The 12,910-nt window shown below is 37.7% G+C and overlaps 1 protein-coding gene across 1 annotated transcript in view; it reads right to left on the reverse strand.

Annotated features, from left to right (window-relative positions):
* LOC136866853 (dynein axonemal heavy chain 1) overlaps positions 1-12,910 on the reverse strand; it is a 1,878,455-nt gene that overhangs the window by 1,225,016 nt on the left and 640,529 nt on the right. Inside the window, exon 11 of the mRNA XM_068226864.1 lies at positions 4,352-4,585. Coding sequence (XP_068082965.1) covers positions 4,352-4,585 — 234 coding nt within the window. The remainder of the gene's footprint in view (positions 1-4,351; positions 4,586-12,910) is intronic.

A 12,910-nucleotide genomic window follows, 5' to 3' on the forward strand; every position in this document is an offset into this window, starting at 1 on the left:
CGAACTTGTAAAATTTGGAGAATAGTCTCCTAGAGACTAAGTGGGTGGAACAAAGACGCTCCTTGTAAATGTAATTTTGGAGCTCAGTTTCCTTGTGGATGTATTGAAGGGAGCAGTGGTGCTGTTGTTAAATTTGTAACGGGGAGGGGGGGGGGGAGCTTCAAGCTCATGTTGTTAAATCATGTTTTCTAATTGTTCTAGACCTTTTAAACATTGTTTCTCGATCTCACTTTTATACCTGATTATTTGTTATTACTTAGCAAAGTTCAAATTTGAAAAGGAAAAGGCAAAAAATTAAATTACTAATTTTAAAGTTGTAAATTGCTATTTAATCTTTTCTCTATCCACCCATTCATGCCTGCAAATTATTTCACCTCTCTGTTCCACAAGAACGCGGTAACGGTAATAATATTGGTTTCACGTCTCACTAACTTCGTTTACAGTTTTCGGAAACGCCGATGTGCCGGAATTTCGTCCGGCATAAGTTCTTTTATGTACCAGTAAATCTATCGACACGAGACTGACGTGTTCGTTCACCTTCAAATAACAACGGACTGAGCCAGGATCGAACCTGCCAAGTTGAGCTCAGAAGGCCGGCGCTCTCCCGTCCGAGCTACTCATCGCGGCGTGAATTACTTGTGAACTTCGTGAGAATTTCCTAAATGTCCCAATATCTTCCAAGCAAGTGCAAACGGAAATAAGAAGAAAGGGAATGTATCAATGGGAATCGAAGAAGCCCAAAATATACCAGGCTGAGCGTTCCTGAGACTACATACTTCAGAAGAAAGCTGAGACATCCGAACGCCGAAAGCTGCAGCGGTGTATGCTACGACCACTGCTCGCCTGTAGCTTATGGGAGTACATACGATCGAGGACACTGAGGAAGAAGTAATTGAGCCGATGAAGATTGGATATAGTGCCATTCAACAACATTCAGAAGAAGGTGAGTGTGGGTGCCTATTTTTTTCGAACATCGGTAACCTGATAGGAATGAAATCACCCTTAGCCGTATTTACGTGGCATCTTATAGTAATTTTATGTACATGTAGCCTGGAATAGGCTTCCTCATAGAATGCAAGAACTGTGCACATATGCACAGAAATGGTATCCCGATATAAACGCTCAACACTACCCCACTCTTACAACAAAGTCTTGTAGCAGGCTGTGTACCCGCAGCAATGCGTTAAGCGAGGAGGTGTGGGAATATCATGCTTTGTTTACATCGTGACGCCCGGCTTAAAAACAAGGTAGCATTTTCTATACAGCGGATTTTACATTTCTGACCATGTTTATGAAATGTTATTGTACTGTACAAACTAGGAGAATTACATGTCTGATTGGTCCAAGTAGCCATATTTTTGAGAGGAAATGGCGAAGCGGAGTCACAGAAGAGTTGATAAGCTGCGACTCTTCAAGACATATGCATGTTCACTGCCACACTGTGCAGTCTCGTCACATCGATAATGACAGAAATATGTTTGTTTTTTGAAAGTATGTTTTAAATTATAGTATACAGCATAATACCTACCCGAGTACTAAATGAAAATGAGAAAGGTATGAATGAAGGAGAATTTGAACCGTCACTATTCTGTGAAGCTATCTATACCTGCATTATTCTACACAGCAACATGAAAAGTGCAGTTTAGCGCATTATGGTATATTATGGTATATGGTATTATGGTATACAGTGGATGTTATGTTATCCGCCATGTAATTACTGCTGTTTGAGCGTTCAATATAGACTTGCAACTGGGTCAAATTCCTTTAACACAGTATTTACAATTGAGAACCTGGGTTTCCGTGTACAGAGATAAAGTGCGCTAAACTGCACGTTTCATGTTGCTGTGTAGAATAATGCAACTTCACAGAATAGTGACGGCTCAAATTCTCTTTCATTCATACCTTTCTCATTTTCATTTAGTACTCGGGTAGGTATCGTTTACGAACATTTGACAATCCTCAATGATTTTATAACAAAGTTATAATTAAAAAAAGAGACATAGTAAATATCACCACTTAAAAACGCATTGTGAACACCATTGCCAGCATTATGTTGTAGCCATTCAACCAAGGCTGCACTCAATGGGACTGGCTAAAATTATCTGAGTTTAAGACGGGAATGATACTGGCCGAACGGAGTGTGGCCGGGCGTATAAACGAGTTACGGTTATCTCCTCCTAAACCACTGAAGTGATTTCAACCAAACTTGGCATGACTTAGTATCAGGAGACAAATCGCGTGGGGAAAAGACATCCCAAGCCTCCTTAGGGGTAGGGGCGAGGGGGTAAGACATACAAATAATAGAAAATAGTGTTGAATCCATAGTTTTCGGGGTCGCTGAGATGAATAGAGTCTTTCCAAATTTTATAAGTCCAATTTCAACCCCCTTACTGTTGGGGGAGGAGCAAGGGGGAGGGTGAGATACAAAATAATTAAAATAGTGTTGAATCCGTTGTTTTCGGGATCGCTGAGATAAATATTGACACTCTGGATTTTTATCCCGTAGGGGGAGGGGCGTCGAGGGGGTAAGATATACAAATAATCGAAAATAGCGTCGAACCCATACTTTTCGGGGTCGCTGAGATGAATAGTGACAATCGGATTTTTTTCAAGTCCTAGTTCAGCCCCCTTTGTGGTTGGGGAGGGGAGTGAGGCGAGAGTAATATACAAAAATAATCGAAAATAGAGTTGAATTCACTGAGATGAATAATGACACTCCGGATTTTTGAAGTATTCCTTCCAGCATAGCCCTCATACAAAACTGGTAGGAGCCTACACATACGATTTACTATCTGGAAAAAAATACTTTTGGGGGTAAAACACCTCTAGCAATCCTAGGGGAGGTGGCGAAATATAAAAATAAATGAAAATGGCTGACATTAATGTCGAATTCATTGTTTACGACGTCGCTTAGATGGTTAAGTCACACTTTAGCCGCAATCAGTTTGGAGGTTGAGAAGGGGTGAAAATGAATGGAAAATAACAGATTATGGATGCATGTGGGTATGTTCCAGAATAGCTCTGAACGAAACTTAGAGCACATATGACTTACCAACTGGAAAAGTAATATTATGAGATGAATCATCACAACCCTCGCTGTGGTTGGGGAACGGGAGGGGATGGAATGTAAATATAATGGAAAATAATAGATATTAATGTCAAATCCATTGTTTATATGTCGCTGAGACGAAACTCTGGATATAGTTTAAGTCCACGTTCAGCCTCTGTTATGACGGGGGTGTAGAGAAGGGCTTCATTTACGCTACTTTTAAATTGACCGAGATGAGTGTTGAATCCACTCCTTTTGGGGTTGCAAGGATGATTGGTGACAGTCTCAATGCCATTTGAAATCGTGTATATGCGCGACTAGTAAATACATATTATTATTATTATTATTATTATTATTATTATTATTATTATTATTATTATTATTATTATTAGAAAGGGTCAAATACTTTCCAGTCAATTCGAGCTTCCACAAGGACAACGGTTTATTTGAAAATTAAATCATCTAAAACATGAAATCAAACACATAAGTAACTCTAGAACTACATAATGTAACGTAAAACCAACATCACAAAAAATAATTCTATAATAATTCACTTCACACATAACAAACTGATAATGTAAATCTTAAAGGTAAACATTCAAAAACTGTTGGGGCAACTCCGGGTGCTACAGCCGGTACAGTTTATGTTGACCAGAACAACATTATACGTTTACTTAAGAAGAACGCCGTACTTTCCAGTGTCGAGATAGTCAAATGTAACTTAAAAGCTTCTCAGTCTGTCATACACACAAGTTCAAACAGAATAATATGTTAAACTAAAACATACACAGTGTGTATTTTTACAGGTATTTTCACGAATATTCTCCTCTCTCTTTCGTCTTTCTCGCCCTCACTTCGTCACTCCATGTCCGTAGCCAGCGAAGTTTGCACACTGTTAAGACAGGCGTGCAGCTGTGCGGGACTGCACACTAAGCAGCATTTCACCAAAAGGCAACCCACTTCAGGATGAAAAATTGCGTCATTTGAAAACGAATATTACACTAAGTATAAAGAATGGATTAATAATAAGAATTTACTGAAGCCAAATGACCTTAAAAGGTACATGCATAACAAATTCATAAATTATAATCTTACTAATACATAATAGCACACGGAAGTTTTATATAACGTTGGACCGATGCATTAATTCCTGTCCAAAACTAAACTTTTCTCTAAACCACAAGTGATATTTTCCTTATTTCGTAGCGAGTTATCTGGTATTTGTCACAGTATTTGATACATAACATACACATTCATTACATTTCATAAAGGATCAAATATAGATTGAAGAACTGGTCTTACCTTCTGCATTTCTGTTATACTCTGATAAAGGCGTACTCCAGCATTGGGATCCATGAAGTCTCCGTACAATATAAATTCCCCTGACAGGACAGCATCGGGATTGCATTCAAAGTCTTCCCGAATCTTAGTGCGCAACAGTTGATCGAACCAGTTGCGATCTGCATCGTTCACCAATCTATCCTGGAAGACTCGACAGCATTCGTGATACCAGAGTCGTAATACCTCACCAACGTTCTGAAAATGTTCAAGAAGAATATGTCTCAATAATATACCGATTATTATTATTATTATTATTATTATTATTATTATTATTATTATTATTATTATTATTATTATTATTATCCAGTAAACATCAGTACAAAAATTTGTAATTTCTGAGACATCAGATTCACGTGTATCGTTAGCTGGAACGCCATATGCCAGGATTTATTTCAAGCAAGTCATCCTGATCACTGGATTGGCATTTCTTCAAATAAAAGCAATACATGAAAAATATAGGAAAAATAATTGATACTGTTCTAAGTTATTACTTTAACTTGCTTTCACTGTTACAGAAAATTACTTTATTCCTAACAAATCCTGAGCAAATACCACGGATTTCCTCTTTAGCCAACCTACGGATCAACATTTTTGATGCCTAGACAATTCGAGTATTACACCGTCCATTTATATCTTGCGCTCTTAGCAACTATTCACTATCCATAGATCATATTTAAACAAAGTTCGTTATAATTTTCTCTTTTCGTATTCGATTTCAAAATAGTATCTATTCTGATGTTAGATTACATGTGAGCCAGGGAGGTAACGAATGTGATACGGACCCGCCTGCTAATATAAAAATTCGGGCCCCCTCAAATAAAATATAAAACCTAAGAAAAACTAATATAAATGTAATTACAGCAGGTAGATAATATGCAATATATTATCAAATTATATAAAAAAGGGATTATTCACTACTGTAAGGTTATTAAAACATAAGTTTAATACGCTTTATTTTACCCATCATGATGTTTCAATGACACAACACAAATGTCAGTCTCACTCAAGTGCTCATTTTATCTAAATACGTGTATTCTTGTAATAGTTCTTTTAATGTTATAAGCCACTTTTTGTATCATTTTATCTTTGAGTCCAGTCTACCACTTTAATTTTACTTTTAATGTTAAGGATAAGAGACTGAAGATGCCTATTATATTATAGGCGAAACATGTCACGATATTTTAACATGTAACTTCGATCTTGATTTTTAATAAATCACAAATTGTATTGGAAAGATGGACTTCTATGAGACAATTCTTTCATGAGCTTATGTTTTATTTGAGTATTTTTTTCGTGTGGCTATTTCTAGCCGAGTGCAGCCCTTGTAAGGCAGATCCTCCGATGAGGGTGGGCGGCATCTGCCATGTGTAAGTAACTGCGTGTTATTGTGGTGGAGGAGATGGAGGTGTGGTGTGTGAGTTGCACGTATGTTTGGGTAGCACAAACACCCAGCCCCCGGGCCACTGGAATTAACCAATGAAGGTTAAAATCCCCGACCCGGGCGCGAGTCGAACCCGGGACCCTCTGAACCGAAGGCCAGCACGCTGGCCATTCAAACAACGAGTCGGACGTTTTATCTGAGTGCTTCCATGGTTTAACGGTTAAGCTGCTAAACCATTTCATCACTTAGTTGTTCGTACTTAAAATTTGTTTCATTTTACAGCAACAACCAAAATTTTCAGATACAATAATTTATTCAATTAGGAAACAGAAAAATATACTAACAAAATTAAATCAAAAGCTGTTCAAATTACGTTTGAAAAATATCAAACAGCACAACTCATAATCCCTCGCGCAAAGAAAGCTCGTTCGAAGCTGAACTTGCTGAGAACTTCTTATTAGCGATATATATTGTTGTCGAATAAATTAGAGATAAAGTTAAGCGTACAGCAAAATTTGTGCATAATTTGTGCATTTCTGATGTACTACACACAAAGAAAACATTATTTTATAACTAAAATATGATATTTTGTTATCAATTTTCATGGCTGTAATTATTTTTAAATAGTTTGGTGCAGGTGTCACGGTGTTGCGAGAAACGGCAAGGGGAAGCATTGCTTACAGCTGTGCTATAACAACTGCTTCTAGATGGCAATTCCTCTACGTACAAATTGTAAAACAAACTATTTAGACTGACTGTAGAAAACTGCCCTGACCATTCCCGTGCAGAGTGACATTAGGCTAGATATATTATTATTACTGGCTGATGTACGCGTGCTTCGCTACGGAATACTCAGAAAGACTGTCTTTGTGGTTTTCCCAACCGAAGTTAACATAGATAATTATAATGACGTCAGTAGGAATGTAGCGATTAAAAGCAATGCTATATGAAATAATCGATCGAATGACAAACCGCACATTGTCTCAATTTTAACGAGCAGTACTACGCTGTCAATCTAACTGTCCAAAGCTTCAGTGCTAAAATGACCAGGCCGCAGAACACCCCTCTGCCATTATTACGCTAAATGTGCACACTGCTCATTCTAATCAGTGCCTCACAGAGGGATTATATGGCTGAAGTGCTATGATGAAATGAAATGGCGTATGGCTTTTAGTTCCGGGAGTGCCCGGGGACATGTTCGGCTCACCAGGTGCATGTCTTTTGATTTGACATCCGTAGGCGACCTGCGCGTGCCAGCGAAATTAACCAATGATGGTGAAAATTTCCGACCCTGCCAGGAATCGAACCCAGGATAACCAGTGTGTTAAGTACCAGCAGTATCAGAAAATTTATGAACCAGAGGAAAGGAGTGGCATGCTAAGCAAGAGAGAGAGAGAGAGAGAGAGAGAGAGAGAGATATCTAACTGCCGAACTACTTCCCGCCAATATTCAGACAGGCTGCTATACTCTGTACGCAGCAATAATCCCATCTGTCAGAGATGAGTGGCAGCAGAAGATACAAAGCACATCACAAAAACAATGGTCGATGTAATGTTATTGTTGATAAATTTTATGAGCTTTGTAAATTGTAAGCCTTCATATTTAGTTTTCTTCCGACTCTGCGATATTAGGGCATCTTACAAAATGCTTTATAGCATAGACTGTAGTTCCTTATTCCCCGACTTTACATACCAATTTTTTTATTAAAATATCTTTACCTATTTTCTCGTGACTCGGCGTTGATATGGACTTGGCAACAAAAATACAAATTCATTAATATCTGTGTTTTCAAAGCCGGTACGTTAACAATGTATGAGATAAATTATCGTAAATGTAATTCTATATAACTTTGGTTATGTAGCATTTATCGATAGGATCACTAATAATATAAATATTTGAGAATTAAATTTTATGCCTTCCCCTAAACTACCATTTCACTCAGCGAGAATAAAATTATTTATGGCCTAAATTGTAGTGACTTATTCCCCGATTTTACATACCGATTTTCATTACATTCTCTTCAGCCGTTTTCTCGTGATGCGCGTACATACAGACACAGACAGACAGAAATTACGGAAAATTATAAAGTGCATTTCCTTGTTACTGTGGACACGAACGATAGAGAAATGCCATTTTTTAAAATTATTATTATTATTATTATTATTATTATTATTATTATTATTATTATTATTATTATTATTATTATTGCGATGAGTCTGCGGGGTCCCTTAATTGCCCTAACGTTACGCCCCTGATATGAGTGGCTAACACTCGAAATACAATATATCAGAATATGGTGTTCAGGGCAGTACTTTAATAAAATGGATTTCTATTAGTGACTGTTGAATCTACTGCAGCGCCTGTGAAAATGATGTCTTCCTACGTGTCGGATAACTTAAAGACTTAAAAATCTCGACTATCACAACATACCTAAAAATCATAGTGAACTATTTTGTATGCTCACCCTTCATTGCATCAGTTTTTGTGTTCTTTATTAATAGATATGGATATCATCACGAGACTGATAAAAATGGAAAATGAGGAGAACAGCCAATGGCTACAACACAGTAGTTGAAAGGCAGTGAAGAATAAAATCACTTGAATTTTATATCTGATCTGCATGCTCCAAGGAGCGCCGAGAGGGTTAACAGTTCTCTTTTAAAGGCTATAAATTTCTCAGACGTCATCTCATGCAGAAGGAATAATGGTCATATTCCCGTCTCATAAATGTGAATGTTCTACTGGCGTAAAATAGTCCGCCTAGCGACCGAATAGTGAAGCTCGATCCAACATGGCATAATTAAGAATAACAGAACAGCTACAAATTCTTCAGTTCAAGAATTTTACAATAATTTAAAAGTCAGGTATCAATATGCTGAAACTGCTTAAACCTTTTCAGATTTGAAGTAACACCATAAGTATTTCATTTCTAAATTATCCGGCTACATGGCTGGATGATCAGCGTCTTGGCCTTTCGTCTTCGGGACTGGGTTTGTTTCCCGGCCGCATCGAGTGATGTTAATCTCAAATGGTAAGTGCCCTTAGCTCGGAGCCTGGGGGTTTGTGTTGCCCCCATCATCCCTGCAACACCCACCATACACAATAAAATCCTCTAACACAATGACACGCATTTTCCCATGAAGGTAGATCCTGGCCACCCTCACTGGAGGGTCTACCTCACAGAGACTGCACCAGGTTAGCAATAATCACACGAAATTATTATATGCGTATATCACTTTAACACTCTAAATAAATGCATGAACGGTTTTCGGAGACGCCGAGGTGCCGGAATTTAGTCTCACATACCAGTAAATCTACCGATACGAGGCTGACGTATTTGAGCACCGTCAAATACCACTGGAATGGGCCAGGAAGGAACCTGTCGAGTTGGGGTCAGAAGGCCAGCGCCTTAACCGACTGAGCCACTCATCCCGGTGGGCCTAATATTAATGTTATTGGTTTCATATCTCACTAAATACTATTACGGCTTTTGGAGGTGCCGGGCAGCCAGAATTTAGCCCCGCGGGAGTTCTTGTACCTACCAGTAAATCTATCGATAAGTCGTCGGTGTATTTGAGCAGCTACAAATACAACCAGACTTAGTTGGCATCGAATCCACCAACTTATAATCAGCAGCCCAGAGTTCTACGGTCCCATGAAAGTATGTGTAAATGAGGCCAGCATCCTACTCACAGATATTTTTTACCGTTCACATTCACGATGATCTTTGTAAGATAGCTTCAGAGCTCCTCACTCATTGATAATTAGGAGGTTGTATTGTAGAATACAGCTTAATGTTGATAGGAAATTGTTTCATTGTGTCACTATGACTAAGCTTCTGTAGGAGCACATTCCTTTTCACTATATCAGATGCCTTTGCGTAGTCAATAACAACTTCTCACACTAAGTGCATCCCAAATCATTCAGAATACTTTCTCAATTGATGTGGCTGTTAAACTAATCTTTGAAATCAAGATTCTGAATAAACTCTCAATCGACACAGCATTACAGCTAATTTTTCTGAAATCAATACCATGCGCTAAGTCAGGGCCTCTCAAACGCCCAAAATCTCACGCGTGCAAATCGAGGCGCAGAAGTTCTGTGCACTGTGCATCGGTCCGACTCGGCTCGGTTCGGACCAGTGTTTTGTCTCGGGGCGACTCGGCTAAGCTCCCCTCAAATCTGCTCGGATGGTGGAAAGCTGAGAAGCAAATGACCAGGTTTGCATTCTGGTCAACCCAGCGAAGTTGTATTTTGTACCTTTCCGCGCGCAATGCTCCGGTGTATGTACCCTGAGAGGCCCTGCACTCAGTAATGGAAAATTCTAAGTATTACAAACCTGTAATAGTTGGAGAGTTTAAAAGCTAATTTCTTAAAAGGATCTGTGTGACCTATCAAAATTCGCACCATCTCGCCTTGGGTACCATTCGGTGAAAACTGACTACCAGATTAGAGGTCTTGAGACTGTGCACAATTTTAGAAGAACGCCGGCCCTCGCTGCTGTATTACAAGAAAGATATCAGAAAGCAGCAGAAATAGTACCGGACTTCTTTGAAACAAATACAACAGATTCGGAAGAATGGAAGGCGTCAAATTAGGCTCAAAGACAGGTCTGCACAAGACTAGCAGTAGATTACATGAATTCCATCTCCAAATATGCAACCAAAAAGGTTAACATGAACCAAACTAGGAACATTAATGTAAGCTCTGAGAAGATCAATGTGGAAAATACCATAAACTAGACTGTTTAGCAAGGAAACTCTCTTCACCACGTTATGCTAGTGATAACTTATGTTTGCAAATATAATTCACGTTGTGTTCATTAAAATCATAATCAATGTTTTGAACAAGCCTCTAACCAATCGAAGAGATGTAGTCCCATATTCATTTGACAGACCAGGGACCCCTTGGAAATAACCCGGAGAAATAATTTATGCAACTTCGTACTGATGTGTTCACAATAATTCCAGTATTTTTTCCGTGGTACTTTATTTCACATTTCAAATATTTCATCCCTTCTTTTAATATGTTCTACAGTAACAGAAGAAAAAGTATATAAACTTAAGTACATAGGGCTGGTACTCACAATGTCTCGGTTCCTTGCAACGAATCGAAGTCAACAGCAACAACAACCCTGTTTCTAACGATGCAAATATACTTCTACGATGAATTGGAGGACAAACGACAGGATCCATTATAAAGTTGAAGCATGATGTTATGTATATAGGTTGTTTGATATAAATGTTTAATCATTCGTTAAATGAACGCACAGCATATAAGTTGTATAACATACAATAAAATAAGTAATGTTTATGGAATTTTGTTATTTCGTTTTACAGGAAATCTCTTGTTCATGAATAATAATAATAATAATAATAATAATAATAATAATAATAATAATAAGAGCATGGCATTTGTTTAACGTATCTACCTTCAAATTTTAAGAGGTAGAACATAACATTTAAGACGATATTCTTAACTTACATTCTAGAAACTCTGTTTATGAGATTAAAGATACAAAAGTGTGCTAACTTCCTGTTGATATTTTCGTAATAAGGACTTCACCAAACTTTTGACACTACATCTCAAATATATTAACAAGTATTCTGAGCGTAACCTCCGCCCTGTACGTGATAGATTATTAAACTGGAAATTACTTATTTCGCCGTGCAGGCCTGGAGCGACATGTGCACGCTGCTAAGAGATAAAAGAAAAATGACGGGTCTGAAACTTAAGTAAAGATAGCACATGCGTTCAAAAATTTCTGAGTATTCCGTATTATACCAATTATCTGGATGAAAATAACTAATAGAATGAGAACGTTAACCATTTCCATAAAAAAAGCAATAGTTTTGTGGTTGATTCCTTATAAACCAAGTCTACCCGGGAATATTTTCCTATAAAGCATGTATATTATTATTATTATTATTATTATTATTATTATTATTATTATTATTATTATTATTATTAACAAGAATACAAATTGTTTTGAAATACGAGCGCATATGCCACTTACACTACAGAACTACAAGTGACCGTGATTTTCTTGTTCAGTCATATCAACAAAAATTGTAATATTTTGGCTATATCACATCATAGAAGTCAAGTTTCAACAGTTTGGACGTTGATTAACTTACCCTATGACTTTTCTTAATTTGTTACTTCAATTTGGGATACCGAGATCTGACTGAGTTCGGATTTCATGACCAGCATTACTGCTTCTGGGATTAGACAGGTCCTAAGAGGCACAGTGAACCACGTTCCAATCCTATAATTTGCAAGGTCCGAGGGGCGTCGAGGGGACACTCCGGATGCCTTTAAGTTGAAGATCATAGTTTTCGGGGTCACTGAGATCAATAGTGTCATTCCGGATGTCGTTTAAGTCGAAGTTCAGCACCCATCGGCATGGTGATTCGAAAGGGATGAAAAATGAAATGTCCAAATTGACCAAAATTAAGTGTTGATTATACAGTTTTCGGGGTTCCTCGGCTGGTTGGTGATTATCCCAGTGACATTTGGAATCGTGTAAATTAATGATAAACTAAATAGTGTCAAACTAAAACGTAAAATTATACGCATAAAAATATTTCTAAATCTACAAAAGAGTTCATAAACTATCAATCAACGTCACAATTGAGAAAACATAACCAATAATCACTTCAAACAGGTAATACAAATCCTAAAAGTAAAAGATGTTGGAAAGAAAATGACCAAAATGGCCGAGATTGTAGATTGTAGCAATTCTAGGGGAGGGAATGACATACAAGAATAATACAAAACGGCCAATATTAGCGTCGAATTCATACTTTCCGCGGCCGCTGAGAATTATTGTGACACTCTGGATGATGCTTAAGTACCAGTGCAGCTGTATAGGCAAGGCGAGAAGTGGTGATTTTAGTTTAATTAACGACAAACAAAAAATCCATAAAAACTTAAACGCATAATAATAACTCTTAAACTACAAAATCATAAAATATCAGTCAACGTCACAATATAGAACTCTACAAAAATTCACTTCATACACAAGTAACAGGTAATGAAATATCTAAAAGTATACAATCAAAGTGCCCGGGCAGCGCCGGGTAATACAGCTAGTATAATAATATTTCTGCTATAAATCATGCAATTCTAAGACAAGT

The sequence above is a fragment of the Anabrus simplex genome, chromosome 3 (genome assembly GCF_040414725.1).
Source record: "Anabrus simplex isolate iqAnaSimp1 chromosome 3, ASM4041472v1, whole genome shotgun sequence".
In the NCBI taxonomy this organism is placed as follows: domain Eukaryota; kingdom Metazoa; phylum Arthropoda; class Insecta; order Orthoptera; family Tettigoniidae; genus Anabrus; species Anabrus simplex.